This window comes from Asterias amurensis, chromosome 3, assembly GCF_032118995.1.
Source record: "Asterias amurensis chromosome 3, ASM3211899v1".
In the NCBI taxonomy this organism is placed as follows: Eukaryota; Metazoa; Echinodermata; class Asteroidea; order Forcipulatida; family Asteriidae; genus Asterias; species Asterias amurensis.
Window position 1 is genome coordinate 27,774,975 of NC_092650.1, and position 24,188 is coordinate 27,799,162.

At 38.7% G+C, this 24,188-nt stretch overlaps 2 protein-coding genes across 3 annotated transcripts; one reads left to right on the top strand and one right to left on the bottom strand.

The window, feature by feature from the left end:
• Positions 1 to 125: 125 nt before the first annotated feature.
• LOC139935008 (uncharacterized) lies at positions 126 to 24,091 on the top strand. Of its 2 annotated transcripts, XM_071929450.1 has the most exons (4): positions 126 to 256; positions 17,563 to 17,780; positions 22,200 to 22,361; positions 22,618 to 24,091. In XM_071929450.1, the coding sequence occupies exons 2-4, from the start codon at positions 17,720 to 17,722 to the stop codon at positions 22,911 to 22,913; spliced, it is 519 nt and encodes a 172-aa protein (XP_071785551.1). In that variant the 5' UTR covers positions 126 to 256; positions 17,563 to 17,719; the 3' UTR covers positions 22,914 to 24,091. The 2 variants fall into 2 exon arrangements, with proteins under 2 accessions (XP_071785551.1, XP_071785552.1); XM_071929451.1 differs by lacking the exon at positions 126 to 256 and having other exon boundaries at positions 17,476 to 17,780.
• On the bottom strand, positions 1,192 to 10,276 carry LOC139935110 (uncharacterized). The gene is made up of 2 exons (XM_071929571.1): positions 9,926 to 10,276; positions 1,192 to 6,227 (listed from the first exon to the last, which is right to left on the bottom strand). Exon 2 carries the CDS (start codon positions 6,114 to 6,116, stop codon positions 4,629 to 4,631), a length of 1,488 nt encoding a protein of 495 aa, XP_071785672.1. The 5' UTR covers positions 6,117 to 6,227; positions 9,926 to 10,276; the 3' UTR covers positions 1,192 to 4,628.
• Positions 24,092 to 24,188: the final 97 nt, after the last annotated feature.

Sequence of the window (24,188 nt, forward strand, 5' to 3'; positions counted from 1 at the left end):
TTTGCAGTCAAGATACGGTGAACAAGAATTCATGCGTCTCAGCTTGCATCATGCGTCTTGCACGCGAATGTATACGCGTACGCACGACAACAGACAACACTGTGAGAAAACGATCGAAACGGGAATTTTTTAACGTTGGGAGCTGCATTATTTCACGAAAATGCGGATTTGGGAGGAAAATGTGAGGACCAAAACCCACCACAGAAAAATGTATGCCGCCATATGTGAATCTGTTGAAATTTGTGGCTTGTTGCAGGTAAGATTTGAGTTATGAAGCTGTGAAAATGTTCCGCACCAGAAATGTACCCTGCCTGATGTCCAGGACATAGTACAAAACGAACAAAGTGTAAAGCCGCCAGGGCTAATGGTCACTCGGTTCATCATCTAATTACTATGCTCAGTTCATCAATTGGACTCCAAAACCGAACAAGAAGAGAGAGAGAGTCCAGGGATCAAGCACTAAACAGGAGATAAAATGTAACAACGAACTTGTGAGGCGGGTGGTTGGGGGAGGGGGCTATCTCATGTTCTATTCAGACAATTTTGGCGGATCGGCTAAAAAGTTGCATGCCTATAGGCTGCAAATGAGAAAAAGGTGCAACAAATAAAAATAAATAAAAAGACAGAATCAATTGCTGGTAAAAACTCATGCTGTCCTTGTGTCTTATTACCTAACAAATTTCTGCACAAGAGAAAACCAAAGAAAATAGAAAGAAGAATCAATTTCCACTTCATAATGGATAGCTTCACACTAATACCACATGTAATTATAAGAAATTATCATGTGGCAGGCGATTCTGTGTGTGCCCCCCCCCCCCCCCCCCCGAGAGGAAATTAATTTGTCCCCCTCCCCCATATTAAATATTTGGCAAACTGTGTACTCTGATCGCGCCCTCTTTTGAATCCTCCTCCTCCCCCATCCCACATGAATTTCCCATAAGGGGGACCGAATCTTCGAGGACCGAATCTCTAGGAACAGAAGTCACTGGAACACCCGGACTTCTAAAGCGTTGCTGTTGCAGGCAGTAAATTAAAATGGTTGCCTTACATGCAAGTTGCTCAACAAATTTGTTTGGTGTGACAGCATCTTAATGTTCCTGTGCATCCTATTATAAGATCACAGAACAAGACCCAACCTATAAATAGTTTGAATAAACAAACATCTCACAAGTTTTTATTAAATTTGGACGGAATAGCTGATTCATCTTTTAATCAATGATAACAGTTAGTATGTAAAAATTATTCATAAAAAAAATTAAAATTAAATTGAATACTATAAATTTAATACAATTTTTAACTGGAAAATGTATACGTACAAATGTATTCAGTTTCCCTGAATAAAAAAAATTTGACAAATATAGGAAGAGCATTAGCCTTATTGCTTTTTCTGGGTAACAAATTTTAACATTCTAAAAAAATTAACAATTATATCAATGTTCAAAATACAATACATTGTACACTAAATAAATTATGCATAAGTAATTTTAATGCAAAAAATAGTTAATGGCCTGCTGTTCGACCCTAGCTGAGCCTTTCTCGAAGGCTAAAGAGTAATTTAATGTTAGTTTTGCATCAGCTACTGTTTACTCAGTACTATCCAAATTCTGTATAAAAAAAAATCCACATGCAATTTATTTCGGGTGGGATTCAAACCCATGACCTTTGCATTTCTAGAGAAGATGTCTAACATGTACCACTAGACCACCAAGCTAAACCCATGGCTGGAGGCAGTTTGAATCCTGTGAGATAGCAAGTAATTAGAAGTAGACTGTAAACAGTTTACACTAATACAATATTGGAATAAAACAAATCTAGTCATAAAATTATACTTGAAAACAAGATGCCATATTAATACAAAGCCTTAGCATGAAGCATTATGTCCAGTCGGAAAATAGTCCTGACCCATTAAACCATATTATTTATTAGGCCCAATACCATAAAGCTGCTAAGCAGAAAATACTACTTGGCATTATTTGCCAAGCTAAAATTGAGTGGGGCACCAGTTGCAACAATGTTAAGGTGGTCAAACTTTGGCAGGTAAACAGTTTCTGTTAAGCAAGATTTTCTGGCTTAGCAAGTTTTCATGTTTACAAGCTTTATGAAATTGGGTCCAGATCACTCATCAGTTTATACAACAAACAGCAGAATGGAAATGCTGTACCAGATCCTCTTTTTTTTTACCAAAGTCTAGGCATGATAGTGAGACTCATCACGTGACAGCCACTAGAGCACACTTACACTAGACATAGCTGATCATTGACAATAAAGCAACAGCTCACCCCCCCCCCCCCCAAAGATAAGGCAAAATACAATAGATAAACTCACCATGTGGAGAATAGAACACACAATCTTATTTTCCTAATGCAGCAACTTTGCTGACCATGATACAAGGTAATGTAAAGAGAAAATAGAATTAGCTATGATGGGTTTTAATACGCGTCATCGACCGCCATCTTGTATACCAACAAGGAAAAAGTGCACGCGTGTATACTGCTACGCGTGACTCTCAGCCATTGGTAGCTCTTCAGTCTTCACGTGTGCATAATTCATCAAATATGGCGGCTGATAACGCATATTGCAATCCATCCATTGCGAACCAAAAAAAACTACTTTTGCAATTGTACATGCAAATATTAGTTAGCAGGTAAATTAGCCTTCAAGTACAAGACTCTGTTAGGGTTGAGTCGAAACATCAGGCCACCAACTAATTTTATGCTAGTTAGGTAGTGCATCCACCTCCATGGGTAGTGTAAACAATACTTCACTAATAGCCGGAACCTACACCAGAACCAATTTCTTCTTCCCTAGAACCAACAAACTGAAGGATTCTTTCTATTATTGGGTGCGTTCGTTTAGCTTCCCTGGGTCGACCCTGGTCTGCCCACAATCTGATCGAACAACTCTGACGTCATTCCAGGGGCTCACCCATGTCAGCCCCCAGTGCCCTGCTTGTGGAGTGGGTTACTTGAGGCTGACCCGAGGTGCATGACTTCACCAAGATAGGGCTAGTGTGAACGTTTGATTAGCTCTTGTCAGGGGCTCACCCGAATGAACACCGCGGGGTCGAACCAGGGAAGCTAAAGGAACACACCCAGTGATTAGACATTTTATGACAAGTCAATGTGAAGGTACATCTATTGATTGTTATTGCCTGTTGCTATGCATTATTATATTAATCTAGGTATTCACATATTCAGAGTTGTGTTGAATTTGAAGAAGCCTGGAAGCTGACTGGATTTCACAGATGAGTGATTGAGAGCTTTAGGCAAACTGAAACTACTTAAGAAGTGTTTACCAAGATGAACGAGGTCTTTAGAAACAGTTTACATAGTTTAGTAACAATACACCAACTCATCACATACGAATTGCCTCTGTGCTTTACAGTCCAATACACCATTAGTTTCCTGAAAAAAGGTCAAGATGCTGAGTGTGAATTCACACGGAAAAAACATTTTCTTTTAGGATTTTCAGCAAACATTTATAAGATCTTAATGTGGTTTTGAAAAACGTGTACATGTAATTAATGTTGAAGAGCAAATTTCAGCCAAATTGTCTGTGTTTGTTTCACTGGCAAGATCATTTGTTCTATGTTATTTCTGAATGTAGGTTTCAAATACTTTTAAAGAGTGCTTGAATGTGGTCCAATTGCAGTTTTCCAATGCAGTTGATGTTATGAAAGTACATGTAATTGAGTTATTCATTAATGCCTGCCTTACAATCCTTACTGAATACTACATTCATAAATACCCCAGACAGTTTCTCTACTCCTATAAGTGGAGAGCACGTCACGTGTGGGTGTTTAAATGGTTGATAATGACCAGTGTTTATAATCGTCTGGCTTCCGCGTGTCGGCGAGCAAGAGTATCACGCGGAACGCGCAAATCATAGCTATGTAACAGTGCGTAATCTTTTTCTAAGCGCGCACACGTAATCTATTTCTAAGTGCGCTCGGGCCTTCATCACATGGCAATTCGACCCTGCCGGCTTTAAATGGCTGTGTAAGTACTTGTCGCTACCCTTTTATTCCTTTATTTATGTATACTTTGGATAGTCTGCTATAATGTTGCCCTAAATTATGAACAACTAGCCAACTTGGCAAATAGGCCTGCCATTCTGAGGGGAACAAAGTAAAGTTAGAACAAAGTGTGAAATATTCTGTCATTACTACATTCCCTGATTCAGGCCAGGAATTTCACCTTCTAGTGGCTAAGGCCATTTTCACTCTGCCAAAGGGCATACTTCCATTGACAAAAACTATGAAAAATATTTGAAGACCCAGGCCACAGAGCACTAAGGCAAAGACTAGGGGTAATTTCAAAAAGCACGTAAGCACAAAAAATACGCACAGAATAATAATGCTTAGCAGAAACATGTTACCATCCAAAATTACTTAAAGTTTGCATTGCTGTGGTTGGTGCCCCACTCATTTTTTGCTGAGCAAAGAATTTTTTCAAGAAATTTTTGTTGCTCAACAGCCTTAAGACATGGGGACCAAGAGGAAACGGAGACCATTCTTATCCTCCTCAAACTCCTTTTAATCCAAGCATACTGATTAAAGACTGGAAAACTTCCCGCAACACCCTGTATAAAATGTCAAATTTCTGTTTGAGATGTTACAAGTTACAATGCTATACAATACGATAAGCTTGCATCGGAAACCTTATCTTGTGTCCACTAACACCGGGGAGAAGTTCAGATGCGATTGCTCCTGCCGTTTCTCTATCCATCACACCACGATGAAGTGGATCACCCAGTCTATTAGTTACGCTTAACCCATGTTCACCCTTACCCGTATGGGTGCTTTGACCCTGCTTCTGAGGGCGTAGAGTTCCCCTCTTCTTAACCTTAACAGTATTTTTAGTGTTATTGAGTATGCTTGATAAGTGAGTTTGAATGCGAATGTCGGACGGACTAACAGCTTTCCCCATTAAACCACATGAGAAAAAGTTCTTATTCAATGGATCAGTCTCCTCCAATGAAATGATCGGAGAGTTGTCATGCTGAGTTCTTGATTTTTCATATTGGAAATCGTGATTCTCGTTACTTGGTGACGGGGGCGTTGGGATTCCTCGTAACTGTAAATTCATTTGAGCCACTGCACCAATAATCTCGTTATCATCATGAATTTTACGCTGACCTGGTGTTACTCTGACCAAGGGCTTGAGAGTGGGTGAGTCAACATGGGCAGGATCAGGAATGGTATACGCAGGAAACTTCTCATAGCTGGACCGCAATGTCTCATCTGTGTTGTTAGTTGATTTATTTGTTTTGATCTTAGTTTTGAAGCTATCCTGTTGAATCAACTGGTTTAACTTGTTGCCAAGCGCTGTAACTAGATCATCGGGTGTTTTAGTCTTAGGGTGATGAGGCTGGGGGCTTTTGTGGGACGGACTGCTTCGCTTTAGAGTGTAAGAAAGCCCAACATCAGGTATGTTTGTCAGAGTCTGTGCTTGATCCTCAAGTTTATTGGGTCTCGGGGAGTACCTAGCCACGGGTTGAGAGCGATTTGTTTTTGTTTCTCGGATCAATGAGGTAACATAATCCCCGTGGTTTTGAACTTCTCCTAGTGGTCTATGATGCCCCCTCGGCGTGGCCTGCTGTACAAGAACCTTCTCAAGATGTTCTTTCACCTTTCTTATATGCTCTTGAAGATGAGCATCCATTGGTCTCTTTACTGGGCCTTTATTAAACTTGCTTTTCTTAAGCGGTTTACCATGAGCTGCTTTATGAATATACCTGTAAGTTCCTGGTTCGACACACTTCTTCCAAGATTGATCTCGATCAAATGGACTCAGTCTTAGAGAGTTCTTACTTTTTCCATCTTTCTCTTTCTCTCCATCTTTTCTAGAGTTGGATTCTGGAACGCGAGAGATGTAGGTGACATTTGGAATAGCGAGCCTCCAACCAATCGCAGCCTCGCCCCAGCTTACACAGTTTAAGAACGATTCCAGATTATCATCTTGCGGACTGTTATCAAGAAGACTATCAAACCATTTCCTTTCTTGGTCTTGGGACGTAAACTTTTCACATTGTGTTTCAGATACTACATCCTTGGTGCTGGTTAATGTAGCATCTTTGCTTTGGTTTTCCATGGATGGGTCATTGTCCACTGCCATTGTCAAGTATTTCTAGTGATATTATTTCACGAGACCATGGTGAGGGATGGTTTCACTGAGTTTCACAGCGTCTTAATGGGGAGGCAACATGTTGAATTTCAGTACATGTACCTATAAAGGAAAAAAGAAAACACAAATTTACAAACAAAGAAAAGATTGAGAGAGTTTGAGTAAGAGAAAAGATTAAGAAATTTGAAATGTTTGTTATTTTGGGACTTTCTTCATGGCTATGTTTATTTAGATGATCTTCCCTAAGGGGACTCGGCAAACTCCCACAAGGGGATATAATACACACCAAGCTGGCAGCAGCCAATCAATCTCTCTCATACAAACATTGGTTTAACGTCTATGATTATGAATTGCACAAATCAAGAAATTGTGATTCAGTAGCTAGACGACAATACTTATTCTGGTCATTGTGAAATCAGCGGTTAGCTGGGGGATTTGTACCCACAACCTTGTGATTGCAAGTCCTGTGCAGTCTAACCACTTGACCACATAACGGAACAAAGTACGCACGGAGCGATAAAAAAATTAACATTTACTACACTGTGCGTGCGATGGGGGGAGCGCGCACGAAGCGGTCTGTACCACTTTGACACGGGGTGGAGTACAATAATCATAAGAATGGGCGTTGCATATTACTGTCATACTCTAAGTTTTACGCAGTCATTGTGGTATAAGACAATAAAACGTGAGGTAAAGCTTAAGTATAATTAGCTATCAGATCCAACTTTTGCAATGATTGCAAACAGTGTTTTCCTGTATGGACACCCTCACTTTCCCAAAATGAGCTATCCCTGTACTAGGTCAATGGTCATTATGTTTATGTTAACGTACACTCATACACACAACACGGAAAAGGTTATGCTACAAACTATGGTGAGCGTATGTTCCGCTCTAGGGCAACAGGTTACAGTTAACCAATCATCAACATTGTTACATGAATGGACAGATAAACTGTTCAGCTACAAGAAGCCGTTTGATCCAGGCAACTGCGCGGCACAGTTCACGAGTTATGGCAAGTTATGTAACCAAGTAGTGGTAATTTCGATAGTTTATCACTCCCCGCCATAGGCGCGAGAAAGAAAGTCAATTTGTTTAAATAAAAAGGGCAACAAGTTCCCTATTATATAGAACTAAACAACGTACATGAATTGAAAAAGAGTAAGTTCCTCTTCAAAATACTGAGTGATCCATAAAATTCGCTCGTTGCAATCTTGAGTTATTTATTATGGATATTGTAAGAATTTATGCATTTGAAAAGTATATTTTGTGCGTATTCAGGGCCTGACATAAAAGGCTCTATGCAAATGAGCTCTATGTTCCGTTATGGGTTGGGTAATTTCATCAACGGTATTTAAGGTTCAAGGTACATTTATTTATGTCAAGTACATGTACATTGATTTATGTACACAAGTCACAATACACATCACATGTAATGTATGCAGATAGTTGCGATGATCGTAACCCTCCATCCTCCTGACATGCTGACCTGACTATATAAACTGATGCAGTATCCTGGTGTCATGTGTTTGCAGTAGGATAACAGGAAAATTGTTCACAATCAAAAACTAAATATTTTTTTTTCACATCATCTATCCAATTTGGTTGGTATTTTATTGAATATTCAGAAGCTAGTATGGCATGCAAAATAAATCAAAAATATTATTCAATTACTACTTAACAAATTTAATTACATTTTTGTCCAAAGGCATTTTGGCTACTATATTAGAATCCAGAGATATCATAAGGCATGAAAGTAAAACACCCCACCCCCCTTTGAAACACACACACTTCATAACAATCCGTTTTCCCCCATTTCAGACCAGTAATGTTTGGTTTCAGGAGATAAGAAACCAATCTATGATATTTTCTCTTTGCTGTAGACTTAATATTTATTACGCTTATCGGAATTTATTACAGTATTCAGTAAATCAAAAAAACAAACATTTGGGTCATTTTCACTTAAAATATTTTAATATTTTCCCCATATTGGCAGGAAACAGGTCAACTCGTACCCAAGTCAACTCGTACCCAAGTCAACTCGTACCCAAAATATTGTACCCAAGTCAACTCGTACCAAAGTCAACTCGTACCTAGGTCAACTCGTACCCAGGTCAACTCGTACCCAAGTCAACTCGTACCGTACAACGTACGTTGTATGCCGAAACGGAGAATTTCCGTGCGGCGTGATTTTGTAAGCGATAGGAAATAAAAATGATATTCTACCATCATATGGAGCTCACTTTTATTAATAATAATCTCACGAATTTCGTTTTTAATAATGTTTGTTTATCTCATTTCTGCCTTTTTTCCGCTAGGATATTCATTCAGATCCATTGTGGTTTCTTTTAAATTCCCGTGTTGAAGGGTCGCCGTGAAAGGCGTTGAGCAGATCAGATGCACACTAGTTCTTCGTATCAAGGAGGTATAAATATTTCGACCTCCATGTTCATATGAGACCAATTATTTTCAATGAAAAAATATACTATGTATAAAACGCAACCCTTCATGTTTACCTTGGTGTTTTTCCTCTTAAAGTGTTCCCAAAAGAAAATTTCATGGTAAGAATTCATTCAATTCATTCATTTGCGTTATGTTCTGATTATCGTTTTCCGATTCAAACAAGTACATTTTAACAAATATACTGTTCCACTTTTCCCAACCAAAACACTTTGCGTAAATTCTTATTATCTTTTTCCGAATAAAAAAACCCAAAAAATTCATTCTAACAAGCCTATATTAAAAAAAAAGTTCTCTTATTAATTTTCCCCACCGATAGGGCCTAAGTAAAAAAAAAACTGCAACATGAAAAAAAACAAGAAAACAAAATCATTGCAACAATGAATAGCTAAATGTATGACTAACAATATAAATAAATAAATTAAACTACAATATTTATCAGGACGAGTAAAAAAAAATTGTAAACATTTATTTGGGTGCGAGTTGACTTGGGTACGAGTTGACTCAGGTACGAGTTGACTCGGGTACGAGTTGACTTGGGTACGAGTTGACTTGGGTACGAGATGACCCGAATTCTATTGGCACACCATAGAATCCCAAATAGTAACCACCTCACGTGATCCATCTAGTGACTAAAGCAGAATGAAACTCAATCTAGCAGATAGTAATTTTGTTTTGAACATTTGAAGTTGGATGATGTTTCTTTGACTCATTTGAATGTTGGCATAATAATGTACTAGTAATTAGTACAAAAAATCAATCATTTTATAAATGTTTGAGCATAACCAACGACAGGAAACTTTTTTCTCAGCATGATTAAGTCTGATGAAAATACAGACCGTGAGTAAACTGCATAGCTTCTGTCACCGGTGCAGCTTGCACAATCTCGCGGTAAACGGGAATCAAAGTTTGGGACCGAAAACATATGAGGGTCGATAACGTATGACGCTACGATACTGTAGGTACATGTAGATGGCTTTTATTTACAAATTTCCTTGGGCATAACATATTTTGGGTTTTTTAATTGACAAGGATCTGGACTAAGTCTATAACTCTATGGCCTAAATATAATAGCAATAATAATTGTCACTGACAGAAAACGAGTACCCAACAGCAGGATGAAGGCAATGTGCCCTTGATATTATAATGATATTTTCTTTACATATATAGAAAAGGTATTGTAAATAATTACGGTCGAGTTGACTCGTCGATTCTCATTTTCAAACACTTTTTCGCATAAACTCTCAAAAAACAATCATAAAGACTAAAATATGTCTATTTAAAAGTGCCGAAAGCTGGACTTCAGAAAAATGTCATTCTCTATACTTTATTTTGTTTCCTACCTTTATTATAAGTCGTTAAAATCTGGCGTACAGTTTCTGTTCAACGCTGCCATTCAACAATCACACTCGGAAATACCTGTTGTTTTAGGTGGTGCCGTTTTGCAGATCATAGTAACAAATGAGATCATCACGATGAGAATACCGGGTACCAGTTCTCTACAGCTTCTGTATGTGTCATGGCAATTGCTTTTGTTATGTTAATAACTTGTATTGAGGAATGTTTTTGTATGGTAGGCTAAATAAACGTGTGTGCAAAAGTGAACATATTTATTTTAGTCCCTGGTAAAAGACAATAGAAGGTGTCTAAAGATGGAGTCACGGTGTCATTTGACGGCCATCTCGTGCGGCAAACCACGGGCTGCGGGCAATACTTTCTCACATGTTTCAGTCCGTCCATCATATAGACAACGGAGTGTGGCATTATCAACAACACAGGGGGGGGGGGGCGGGAGGGGGTGCAAGAGGGAGGGGTGCAGCTGCAGCAAGGGGGAGGATGTGCTCCCAAATGTTTTTAAGTTGGAAGTACAAGCAATGTTGTGCAATTGAGCTCTTAATATTGGTTATTGTATCTATATATAAAAAACGACTCAATTTCTGCTCATACGGCGCACCTCCATTGCGTCACGGAAACCCGTTGTTTTATCTGTGCAAAAGAAATAAGATAAGTTGTCGCCAACAGGTTGCTTATATAAGTGCGTTATTAACTACACGTAGTTGCACATACATACAATGCAGACTTTTGAAATTATATTTTGTATTTTGGGCCGACATTTTGGGTGCAGTAGCTATTATTATTTTAAAAACCTTGAATTTTCCTACAGTCAACCCTCGTAATAAAGGGGTTCTGCTTAAAAAGAATATACTTCATGTCCCAAATCTCATTTCTGATTTCTGCTTCTTTGCTTTTCTTTCCTCTTCCAACATCGATCCTGTTATAAAGCTACTTTTAAAGCTATATTTTTTATGTATTGTACAAGTGCAATTCAGCCTGTCGGTTTCCATACTGTACATTCGTTTAATGTTGTTCTTTATTTTTTATATTAACCAAACCAACAAATAAAACAGATAAAGAGGTAGTTTGGCACTCCCAACGATCTTGTTAGTAATGAGATTCGACTGTGTGATTTTTGTGAACGAGTGATCTCTTTTATCACTGTGATGAACAATTAAGACTTACATTATACAAATAACAATGACAGGTATTTAAAATTTGAATTTTTTTTAATACAAAAACATAACAAAGTGAGCTGTAAATAATTACAAAATAGTACATAAATGCATTTTGTTTTGATTGAGTAAGCACTCAAGTTTTGAGAAATGTAGACAGCTTTAGTGGACTTGTCAGAGTATTTTGTATTGTTTGCCCCAAGTTTCCTGTAGGTTAATACACCAGAAATTACAAAAAGTAGGAACTAAGTTGTGGCTGTTCATGTGTCCCAAGTTTTCTGTTTAGGGGAAAGTCAAAGAAAATACAATAAGTAGGGGCTATAATTATCACGCCTGCTTATGTACCAAAGTTTTGTGTAGCCTAGTGGAAATTACCAGAAATTACAAAAGGAAGACCACTGGATTTGTGACAGCTGGAGAAGTATCCATATGCATGAGGGACAGGGAGATCTTGGGACAACTCAGCCGTAACATCATTGACCGAGGACACCACTCGAAATAGAAGAAGGAATGATATAATGTCTGTTTATTTGTCAACCGCTTCCTTTTTCTCTCCATCATTTGTGAGGAACGTCTGTCTGATTTTGTTGACCGCGCATGAAGGGAGAGGAACTCGTACTTTCCTCCCAAGATACTCCCAGCACCATTGAGCAAGCTGCCTGTATGCTATATGGCAATATTTCCTGAAGAAGAGAATAAATTTAATGTTAAGAAAGGATAATGTGAATGAAATGATTGTATCAACTTCAAATGTGTATGGCGATCATAATTGGGTGAATTTATTAATATTTTTAGATTTATTTTCTAAAGCTTTAATTTTGATGTTAGTTTTATTATTTTGTTGTTGGAATAATGTTTATCCATGCAGGATTCGCCCCTTTCCTATGTAAAACATGTTGTTTATTTTCCAGTTCGGTGTCTTTAGTAGGACATCTTACTTTTTAGGTTCCACAAAGAGAGGAGAGGAGAGGTTCAACTTATACAGAATCATACATGTATGAGATGTGTTTAGCTGCAAACCATGGCTTAGAGGCAGTGGATACTATGGTAATTACTCAAAATAATTATTAGCATAACAAGCCACTTGGTAACGAGCAATGGAGAGATGTTGATAGTACGAAACATTTTGAAAAACGGCTGCCTCTGAAGTACATGTATACCTAGTTTTCAACAAAGAAGTAATTTTTTAAAGAATTTGATTTCGAGACCTCAGAATTGGATTTGAGGTCTCGAAATCAAGCATCTGAAAGCACACCTTCAGGTGACCAGGTAGTTTTTCTTTCAGTATTATCTCGCAACTACGACGACCAATTGAGCTCAATTTCCACAGGTTTGTTATTTTGTGTTGACCATTCAAAATTACCAATAGTGTCCAGTGTCTAAGTATTGCAGATTTTGCAGTTTTAAGCCAAGCACAATGAAAGTGAAATCCCAATCAAGCATTTGGACATTAAGTGTGCTCTTCGAGAAAACAAAGCAAATTTTTCAAAATATGAATATTTTGTGGTCATTCATGATTTAACTTACTGGTTGTCTGTTCCTTCACAAGCCTCGTCAAACCGTTGCTTGTATTCATCATTCTAGCACCCATCGATTTAAACAAACACTCTTGAATCCTGGATGTTCTGTAATACAGTCTAAGTGCAGATCATAAGACTCCATCTTCTTGGAAACAGCATCAACCTCCGGTTCATACTGGTATGGATGAAGCCCAAACTCTGGATCTCTCATGTAATCATCACTGTCATCATGATCATACGAATAATCACTACTTATTTCTGACGAATCTGACTCAGAAAAATCGTCTTCTACTACCCTTGAAGATGCGGCCATTGCAAGTGTCACTGTTGTTTTTACTAGCGACTCGCCGACTGGTGTGATGTGATCATGGAGGAGGTTTCTTCCTCCATGATGTGATGTACGGTAAAACTTCTTTTTTATATACAAACCACATGTAGCTGCTACAGTAGTAGTACCATAGAGCTATATAAAAGTAGTACGCAAACCACGTGGGTTAGCATTTACTTTCTGAACAGCGCCACCACTCGACGTGCAAAAAGTTATCCTGTTTTGTGTGCAGGGATTTACTTGTTTACATGGTGAATTAGTACTAGCGGGATGCCGCGCTTCGCGCGGCACCCCGCTAGGATATAAAAATCCTTTACACAAATATTTCGAAATGTGGGTGAGGGTGTTATACGCCTCTCTCAATATTTATGCATGGCGTCATAATTCTAACCCAAAATGAAGCTATTTCGCACGTCCACCACTACTTGCAGTGGCTGTACCCACCTCGTGTCACGTACCTTATGCATCTAGAAACTATAAGGCTCCCCCATGAGCCTTATAGGGGTCTAATAAGTTGGGCCTCCCTAACGTTACACGTTTTTCAAATCAGCGTTGATAGGTGAAACTGACCGTTAGCCAGCAATAACTAAAGTTTCTTTTGTACTACACTACCAAAACTTTCTCCACACACTCAATATACATTCATAATGCTTGATTTCCTTTTTAAAAATTTCGTCAAAAATGACATTTTTACGTCCCACGATACATAGCGTTGCTACAGCACTATAAGTAAAGCGAGTTTTTGGAACATGCTGTGTGCCACAAATCTAATTTATCTACTGTTTTTTTTTCTTTTTTTTTCGGGGGGGGGGGCGGGGCGGTAAGAGCGTAGGCCTCTTTTTAGTTTATTCTCATCTGAATTGGTCTTGTAAACTTTCTGGTCAATAGGCTGCATGTATAACGGGAGCACTTAACGTGAACGTCAAAAAAGTGTTTTGCAGGCAGAGATGCCAAGTCCAGAGGCCAGCTATGTGTGAGATTTTTCAAAGCTCAACCCCCATCCCCCCGGAAAAAAAATTGCCAGTTTAAGAAGGCCTTTTTAAATCGCCGCCCAACTTTTTTTTTTTATCAATAAATAAAACAATGTGAATGTGGACAAAAGGTGTTTCAAAATGCATCAAAAACCTCCTCAGAATAATTAAAACTCACTTGAGGTACACAGGAGATGTTGATGGTTAATGTGGAGGTTCGATTGTGTCAGATTATATCCTTCCAAACTTGAAAAAAATAGACTAAAAATGATGTCCAAAATCAATCGCTCACTTCTTCTGCCTGTTGTGTCTTCGCTAGTGGAGCGCATTTCAACGAATTTGCTAAAAGAATCGGAACAAACTTGTGCGCAATAAGCGTTTTGCGCTCTGCCGAATTTGAGCTGAACCTACTGGATGAGCAAAAGCGTGCGCAATCTGCATATTTGCGCTCTGTTTGTACAAATTTTGTACAAAAAATGTCGTTAATTTTTTTTCCCCGATCTCGCCCCAATAATGGTTGATGTGCGTGTGAGCGTGAGACAGAGCCCAAATGCGTGAGTCTCACTCCTAATGCGTGAGACTTGGGAGGTCTGGTTTTTTTCTATTTTTTTATTGTCACTTTGGGCTTATTGCATCTCGCGAAATTTGAACGACAAACGACACAATTTCTGACCGCGTTCATGTTCACGCTGCTCTAGGAACAAACCTCCATACATCCCATATCTCTGGAACCCTATATCGTACAAACTAATAAAAACGATAAACTCGTCCCCACTCCATTTTCTCTAACTTATTTCACTTTCAGAAAGCATGTCAAGTCATGTTTAAGGTTTGTTACGTCCAGTTTGGGTCAATAGACAAACTCCTAAAAATGTACCCCATTCAGCCGCACGAGGTCTCTTTTGTTAATATTATCTCCATGAGTAACCAACCCGACGGGCCGACGGCTAAATTAGGCTTCAAAATGGATTTGGCAAAATGTACATTCTGAGACCTGACCGACACACTGCTCTAACCAATTTTGTGAATGGACTTATTCAAAAGGAAACTTAATGTCGTTTTGCTTAACAACTTTGACCAAATGCAAAGCAAAGTTCTTTTTTTACAGCTTCAAAACATGCCTTTGATGTACGTGTATAAGTTTCACCATAGAGTAAGGAATGGTTTCACAATTCTACCTCCATGGTTAAACTCTGAAACTGCAACATTATACCTCCATGAACAGACCGTATTCTAAAACGTAATTCATGTACCCATTTGAGTTTACTGGCTAAAGGTCCAAGGTCGCCACCCACTGTCAACCTAAAGTGGTCCCACGGCGACCTTCTTCACCAAGCAACAGGTGGCCTGTCTCAAACCAGACAACACACCACTCACAATACACTGACCAGAATGGCTCTTTGTGTAAGGCCCCCCCCCCCTCCAACCCCAAAATGTTATTAATTGTAAAGTTCCCTTAGACACCTTCCAACCTATAGCCGGCCCTACCCAATGTTTCCAAATTATTAAGCTTCCGTTTGATCCCAACCTTGTTCATCATGATAATTCTCACGCCGTTTGGAAGTGAATGCTTTTTTATAAATATTATCCATTTAATCTTTTCAACAAATGAGTCACCCGCAGAAGGATTTCTAGGAAGTCTGATAACAACGTCGACCAGTGGTTGACACATGGTCGCCTGCGAAACATCAATCTACGGTACTTCATCCATTCAATGCAAATTCGGTCAAATTCGTGAGATTGTTTCGGGTTTGTCCTGGCACCCAGCCTCTTCGACCCTTTCGACCCTGCGCGACAATGAATGAACCAATCCGGAGAACCATGCTTAGTACAACACGAAAGTAACCTGACCAAAAAGGGCGGATCGAATGGCGGGTGGGCGGTCAAGGGGCAATGAATGAACCAATCCGGAGCACCATCTGCGAAACACTGTCCAATGAGTCACCTGTCAGAAAGATTTCTAGGAAGTCTGGTAATAACATCGACCAGTGGTTGACGCACGGTCGCCGCCCAAACTTCCTCCAATCACATGACTTGTAAGTGCGAGTTTGGATCCGGGTTTTGCAGACTTGCAACCCGACGTCTGAAACCACACAAACGTATTGAATTCCACACAAACAACCGTGTTGGATTCCACAAGGATGCCATACCACTGGACCTTCTAATTTTCAATCCAAGATGGCGCAGGTTACGCTTTTAATAGTATAGATTCACAGCAAAACGCCGGAAAATGTATTAGAAAAGTAAACGGTCACCAAAATTATTTGAAATTGTTTAATACAAATTTAAAATTTTAATGTGTTTGTAGTTGCTGGGCACGTCTGAAAACGGTGTTTCACTGAGAGGTTTTTCCAGGGCAAAGAAGAAATAAATTTACAAATTAATTGCATCGGCCCTGATGAACACGTTTGTAACGACATCCGGGCACTGCTCAAAATGTGGCTGCGGGACCGGTGTCACATGCAATTATGTCCTCTATGCAATAGTATCCGGAGGACATTTTTGCACATGCAATATTGTCCGCTGGACGGTTTTGCATATGCAATCGTGTCCGCCCGGACGCTGCTGCATTATGCAATTGTGTCTGCCCGGACACATTTGCATATGCAGTTGTGTCCGCCCCGTGCAAAACCGTCCTTGCAGTAAATGAAACGCCCTTGGTCGACGGAAAACGTTCGCCATTTTTTTTTACAAGCTAAGTGCATGTCATGAATGACATGGGAAGTGTTCGGCCGGCGTTTGGTATTCGCTGCAATCATAAAATACGTGAATATTCATGCTGGGTTGCATGCACGCTCGCTTACGCGCGCACATACTGTACATGTACAGTCATGTACATGTCTACCGGACGGTTTTTGCATAGCCCCATGCAAAACTGTCCGGAGCGGACAGTATTGCACGGCGGACACAATTGCATCTGACACCGGGCCTAGTCGGCACCCGGAGCATGAAAACTATTGATATCCATCAATAATGCTCCATATAAAAAAAAATCCGAATAAAAAAAAAAAAACAATAATCTAGCACATAGTGTTCATAACCCTCTCCACGAGATAACTTTTTTAAATACAGTTAAAGGCAGTGGACACTATTAGTAATTGTCAAAGACTAGCGTTCACAGTTTGTGTATCTCAACATATGCATAACACAACAAACCTGTGAAAATTTGAGCTCAATCGGTCATCGAACTTGCGAGATAATGAAAGAAAAAAACACTCTTGTCACATGAAGTTGTGTGCGTTTATATGGTTGATTTCAAAACCTCAAGTTCTAAATCTGAGGTCTCGAAATCAAATTCGTGGAAAATTACTTCTTTCTCGAAAACTATGGCACTTCAGAGGGAGCCGTTTCTCACAATGTTTTATACCATTAACCTCTCCCCATTACTCGTCACCAAGAAAGGTTTTATGCTAATATTTATTTTGAGTTATTACCAATAGATACAAAATATACACGTCTATGATAAGTTATTTTATTTGTATGGAACTAAAAACGAAATAATAGTTTTGTATAGGGCCCGTAGAATAGTTTGAATCTGCTTTCATTACCAAACCTTCATTCGCCCGTTTCTATATGTAATTTCATTCAATTTGTATTGTGTGTAATAATCACTGCCCCTTTCCTATCCATTGTTATCTACGCCAATCACAGCCTTTTGTTATTATTAATGAGAGTCTGCATCACGTTGAGAAGTCAATCGAAGACACCACGCAGTTAAGTTTACAGAAGTCAGCAAGACCGTTTATGTACAGATGCAGCTATGAGTCCTATGATAGGTTTTGATGCCTGAGTCACTGGTGCGGTCACCATGCTATCCTGCTCGGGTGTCGGTGGGCTGACAAAGGTTGCACTTATCGTCATTGTTATTGGTGAGTATTATTTTGTTTAACTAAAACTGGAAAAATAATAAGCAACATAATAATTAGCTACATGGAAACCAGACTGATCTGCTCACCAACCAAACAACAAATCATCATCACTAACTGTTATCTCTATCTAGAACCGACAAACGTCGAAGCCTGGTGGCCAGAATCTTGACGAGTTCACTTTGGAATAAAAATGATGTCAAATTATTGATGCTTTCGTTGTTTTTGTGTCAACTGTTTTTGGTTGACGTGATAAGTGTCCAAGGTGACTTGTAGTAAATTACAACCAACTTGCATTGAATCTATCGCGACATTATTTTTTTACTTTGTATTTTGCAAACTAGGTTTTGTGTAAACCTAAATGAATTTTATAGTAATTTGTGCAATGTTTTGAAATAATTGTTATTTAATTAACTTGAACAAATCATGAGCAACAATAAGGCTTTCTTGAAGTGAATGTTGTTTAGTTGTTGTTGATGTTGATGTTAGGCCTAGTTGTTGTTTTGTCATTGTTGTTGTTGTCCTTTAAACTACAATCTTACGTCACCACTCATCGCAAATTAATATTATGCTTTTTGTGATATCAGAGTTCTGTCTCAAAGATTGAAACAAAATACTATTCTATCTTTTAAAATACCGTCTGTTGCATGACTTTCAGTTGATTATAAAATCACAACGACCGGCATTTGGCAAAAAATAACTAGTCAAACAAGTTATCATTAATGTTATCCTGTAGCGAGTCTAGGACTAAGGGTTTCCAGGGAAACCAACAAAACATCGAAGACACGACCCCGACATGAAACGTGTTATAAAGGAGACTTTAAAGGGACTTTGAAAATTAATAAAAAGAAGATTAATTCATTGCCATTTCGAGGGTTGCGTGAATACACACTTTTACAATCACCCATAGGCCTATATAGCACGGTCATCGATACAAGCCTGTGGTCCAGATGACCCTCCGCTCAATATTTAGTGTTTTCTTCATAAGCCATTGTTTATGACTTTAAAAAAATAATAAACAAAACAAAAACCAAAAAATAAAAAAAATGTGTTTTTATTATACAAACATTTTCGCAACCAATCACGATTTAGACACTGAATCGCAAATAATTTTCATAAAATTATCAATAATATAAAATGTTTGTCGTCTCTAAAAACACAACAGTCAATGTTGCAATTAAGCCAAGTTCTTTGTTGCTGGTGCTATAGCAACGGCAGCATTAAATTTGAATAGAACAGCTAATATAAATCCCTTTTATGGTGTAGTCAGGTGGCTTGGCGTAAAATATCAAGGTTACCGTTACACGGCGGACAAAAGCACCATTTTTGGCACAGGGCTTCTAAGGGTCTATTAATCAATATTAGCCGAGGAGCCCTCCGGAATTTGTATCTGTTTTTATGTAAATCACAACATTTCAAAATGGCCGCCTACATAACAAAATATCACCTTTTTAATTTATTTATTTATTTATTTATTTATGTATTTATTTATTTATTTATTTATTTTTTTTTTGGGGGGGAGACCTTTGGTTGCAGGATTAAATAGGATTATAAAACAATCATGAATCATCTGAATATCTAGATAAAACACAATTTTCAAGCAAACAAACAGTACTATCTCACACCACGGAGACTTTAGACCAGTGTAAAAGACACGTTCAATGAGTTCTCATTTTTCTTCGAAGTATAGGGCATTGTTAAGTCTAATAAAAAACATACGGTGTACACAGTTTTACCACCTTTCTGGAAAGGAAAATCACACTCTTTCCCGACAGCTGCTACGCCTATAATGAACCAGCCATAACTTTAAAGACGGTGCCAGATTGGATAACTGTTATGTTTCCAGTCGATGGGTGCTCAGATGGGTAGAGCATTCAAAATACAAAAAACTCTCCTATTCTTTGAGAAGTCCCCACTCCTGCTATGATCAAGCATGCAATGGATGTTGAGAGACAAACTGTAAAATTTCATAGTCCATGACAAATCCAGTCTGAGTCATTACTCTGACCAACCTGTGTTCACCCTGGCAAAGTCTGTACAGTAGAAATGACCAGATGTAATGCGAGAGTAAGCATGTGCTAAATGTAGGTGGTTTGCTAACAGAAAGGCAATCTGGAATAATACTGGGGATGACTTTGCTTGAAGTTACTGGCCGGACCGGACGACATTTTTCTAAGAGGTAGCACTATCTGGTGTGGCTGACTTGTATCTGAAGGCATCCCTCACACTAACTCGATAGGCAAGCCCACAATATCACTCTCTTGGCTCTGCACATCTCCATGAGTGAGGGTTTCATGCTCAGTGAGGGCCCCAAAGATAAAGAGTCTGCCACAGCTTGAGGAAACATTAATATGCAGAGGAGAAATCCTACTTTCATGTACTTGGACCTGATCATGAGACAAAAACCTCATCTTCATCTTCATCGGGGCTCACAGAGAGAATCCTCCCTTCTTTCTGCATGTATGTTGATTGTCTTGCGGGAACTCACACTGCTGTTCTTTGCCTTGAACCAAGTAAACTACTCACGGAGGATGCCTGCTGTCCGCATCAGAGATGAACTCCTTGCCTTATCAATGATGAGTTTGAGAAGTTTTTCACTTAGTTCTTTCCAAGACCACTTACAATTAATTCTCTGTGATCCCTATGATCAAGCTCATGAGCAGAAGAATAAGATTGTGAAAGATTCAGGTGGAGCGTTTGGGCTCCTAGAAAACCTGTTGTTTTTTATTAGTGATGGATGCTCTCAGGACCAGATACTGGTTGCTGAAGCAACTTCAAGAAGAAGGCTTTCTCGAAAATGTTAGAGATATCCAGCAGAATGATCTCCCAACCACAGATTGTCAGTCTCTCAAATGCCATCAGATGAATAGGCAATCCTCATTGGATTATTTTTTCAGGTCGCATGTGCATAGATGAATCAATGGTAGCCGAATTGTGCACCTTGTGGGCTCGGATACAGACAGAGAAAGATAACTTTGTCAAGACTGTACATACATAATGTGCGCAACCACTAATGTTCATGATCGGGAGATGATCGACCTCCCGCTCCACCACAAAACCAGAAGAAAACAATAAATAAATAAAATAATACATTGTTACAACTATAATAGTTGGTAATTTGGCGCTTTACAAACAGTTGTTGTTATTATTGTTATTTTTTTAACAAATATATTATATCCTGTAAATGGGGTTATAATCTGTGTATGGTGAGCATTATGATTAAGTGAAACTAAAAACTAATAGGCCAGAAACCCCCTTTCTTCAGAATGTTTGGATCCGTCCCTCTAAGAGGATGAAATTTGATCGGGTTGAATTGGGGGGGGGGGGGGGGAGAGGGTGATTGAAAGTTGTGTATCTGCGATATTTAAAAGCGTTTAAAAGTGTTTTAGTACTGCTTTATTGTCCAACTACCTGTATAAGTCACTTATTTAGCAACCACCCTGAGGTTTTTATGACTCCCAGGACTCAAGAAAGTTATATTTGTGTCATATTTGGCGGCCCTTTTGAAATTCTTTGGTTTACGTAAAAAATAACAAAAATTCCGGAGGGCTCCTCGGCTAATATTAATTAATAGACCTTTAGGAAGCCCTGTTCCAAAAATGGTGCTTTTGTCCGCCGTGTAACGGTAATTTCGCTGAGCCACCTGACTATTGGAGCAGAAAGCTACAGGTAGCCGTAAAGAAGCAACTTTGGTATCACAGTGCGCGTCGGTGATGAGTTCTTTTCTAATTATTTTGTCATGAATTTGTAATTTTGTTCTTTATCTCTTGATTTTTGCTACCAATATTATACCATACTTACAACAGAGAGATTTAAAAACAAACACCAGTATAAAACAACATTAACATGGCCGAAGCACAACGTTTTCTTTACTTTTTGTTCATACATAGGCCTACTCCAATTATAATCTTTCAACACTTTACTTTTGCATAAAAACTATAAATAATTTCATGTTTGAATGTTTGCACGTGGTTTACCTTCCTGACGCATTCAGCGCCAATAGTTTTATCAAAAAGCACGAAATGGTACTCCCTCATTTCATTTATATTATCATTTGCCGCTTTTCACACACAAGAATAAAAAAACTGCCCTCGTGTTGTTTCAGCCTATGTTGAGAAAATTCATTACAAATGTTGTTATTAAAGCAAAGAATATTCGAGGGTTATGTAATTTTGAAGACAATTAAACACTATTGCAACAATGAGTACATCGCCAGGTTCTCAGCGGGCAGTTTTACAAATCCAACTAAAAGTTATCGAGTTTTAAAATCCGAATATTCAGAGAAACGCAGTGTTTCTTTTCTCTTGTACTCCAGCATAATGTCAGCTGCCTCGACTGTTTTAAGCCGAATGGATATTATCTCTGCATTTTTTCCAATTAAATGATTTTGTGTTTATGGTTTCTTTTATTTGACTACTATAGTAACATTGGATCTGGTAGATTCTAAGATGAGATCGTGTTACTTTGGTCCCGGCATGGATGTAGACCATACGCACATCATGGACAGACAACAATGGTTTAGGTCTGCTTTGGAAAAGATTAAGACTGGATGTCCTGGGAGAGTTAAGGCTACATCGCCAATTGGTAAGGAGGCTCACTTTAGTTGTCTGGATTTATGTCTCACTAAAAAAGGCATCTTTATATGGCCCATTATCTTAAGCGAGCTGCGCCATCCGTTTCGGTGAATGGAGTCTGCCGGGCCCTCAGTTTTAAGGATGTGACCTGCCATGTTCCTTTATTCTGTTTCTATTGCTTGTTGCCACCCTTTTGGCAGCATCTTGATATATCGACTGCTAAGATATACTTTGACTACAACTCTGACTTTCTGTTATTATTCCAGACTTCTCTTGCGCTAAATGGGATTCCTTCACTGCTGGTGAGTTCGCTGACATGGCTACAACTCCAAACATCATAGGAGAACAAGGAAGAAAATGTAGGATCTCTGCTGGTGGTAGTAGTACATTTTGTAAATGGTATGTAAAATATCAGATAGACGGTATCGATGGTGATGAGTGGACAGGTCTTACGTATAACGCTCAACCTGGTGGTTCTGGGTGCTGTAAAGGGTGTGATACAGCTCTTGAAGCAGGGTCGTGGCTGAAAGAGCATCATAAAACCATATGCTGTGATCAATAGGCCTAACTGAGGAATAATCGTGTCAAGACACCACCTGTAGTTGGAAAAACTGGTCATTACTTGTTAAATGCAAGCCAATGCAATTTTGGTGGAGGGAATTTTTCCAAGGATTATCATAATCAACGTTGGTACTTTGGCTATGTAAAATTAAATCATATTTAGAAGTAGAAGTGTAAAAAGTTGGTAAGAAAGATAACCACTTGAAAAGATGTTGAAATGAAACTACGAAGCTTTCCGAGTCACGGAGGTTTTAAAAGGCAAAACTAATCAATTCTAACCTTGACTCTAACCCCCTTACCCTAGAACGTAAGCCGAATCCGCTCATCGTCCTTTCCCTCATCGTATACGTCGTGGTTTACAACTTGTTTACAACTTATAATAATGTTAATGACCTAGTTATAACATTATTGGAAGTAAACGACGTAATGTCAAAGGCTGAATTAGTCATGATCAGACGTAAACGTGATCTCTCACGACATGTAGATAGTTTCATTAAGCACTATTTTGTAAGGAATGTTGTTTTTCAATGATTGTGAATAATTTTACAAAAAGATCTCTTAGTTTCAAAAGTTGGGAAATGTTGTGTCAAAGTGGTTAACCATTTCAGCTCACAGTAGGCCTACTTGAAACGTAAAAGGATAACAATTTCATTTTGTTTCCGTCTACAGTAAGTTTGTGATAACAACTAGATTTAAAGGCAGTGGACACGGTAACTACTCAAAATAATTATTAGCATAAAACCTTACTTGGTAACGAGTTTGGGGAGCTGTTGATAATATAAAACATTGTGAGAAACGGCTCCCTCTGAAGTAACGTAGTTTTCGAGAAAGAAGTAATTTTCCACGAATTTGATTTTGAGACCTCGGAGTTAAAATGATGTTGAGGTCTCGAAATCAAGCATCTGAAAGCACACAACTTTTTTAGACAAGGGTGTTTTTCTTTCATTATTATCTCGCAACTTCGATGACCAATATGAGCTCACAATTTCACATGTTTGCAATTTGATGCATAGACCTAAACTGTTTAAACACAGTAAGTGAGAAGACTGGTCTTTTATTACCAATAGTTTCCAATGTATTTAAAGTATCGAACTATTAAATAAAACCATTTCTGAGTGAGGCGGACTTTCCATTTTTACATTTTAAAATTGTTTCCGCCCTGGTTCGAACCGGGGACCTTGCGCGTGTAAAGCGCACGTGATGACACAATACGAAAATTATACGAATATTATATCAAACTTTGTAAAAATGAAATGGTTCGCCTTTAATTTGTTTT

Bases quoted from the DNA above. Each gene is read 5' to 3' on its own strand.
- LOC139935110 (XM_071929571.1), bottom strand. From the start codon at position 6,116: ATGGCAGTGGACAATGACCCATCCATGGAAAACCAAAGCAAAGATGCT.
- LOC139935008 (XM_071929450.1), top strand. From the start codon at position 17,720: ATGCTATCCTGCTCGGGTGTCGGTGGGCTGACAAAGGTTGCACTTATC. The intron at 17,781-22,199 runs GTGAGTATTATT...TGACTACTATAG, and splicing joins ACTTATCGTCATTGTTATTG to TAACATTGGATCTGGTAGAT. The intron at 22,362-22,617 runs GTAAGGAGGCTC...TTATTATTCCAG, and splicing joins TAAGGCTACATCGCCAATTG to ACTTCTCTTGCGCTAAATGG.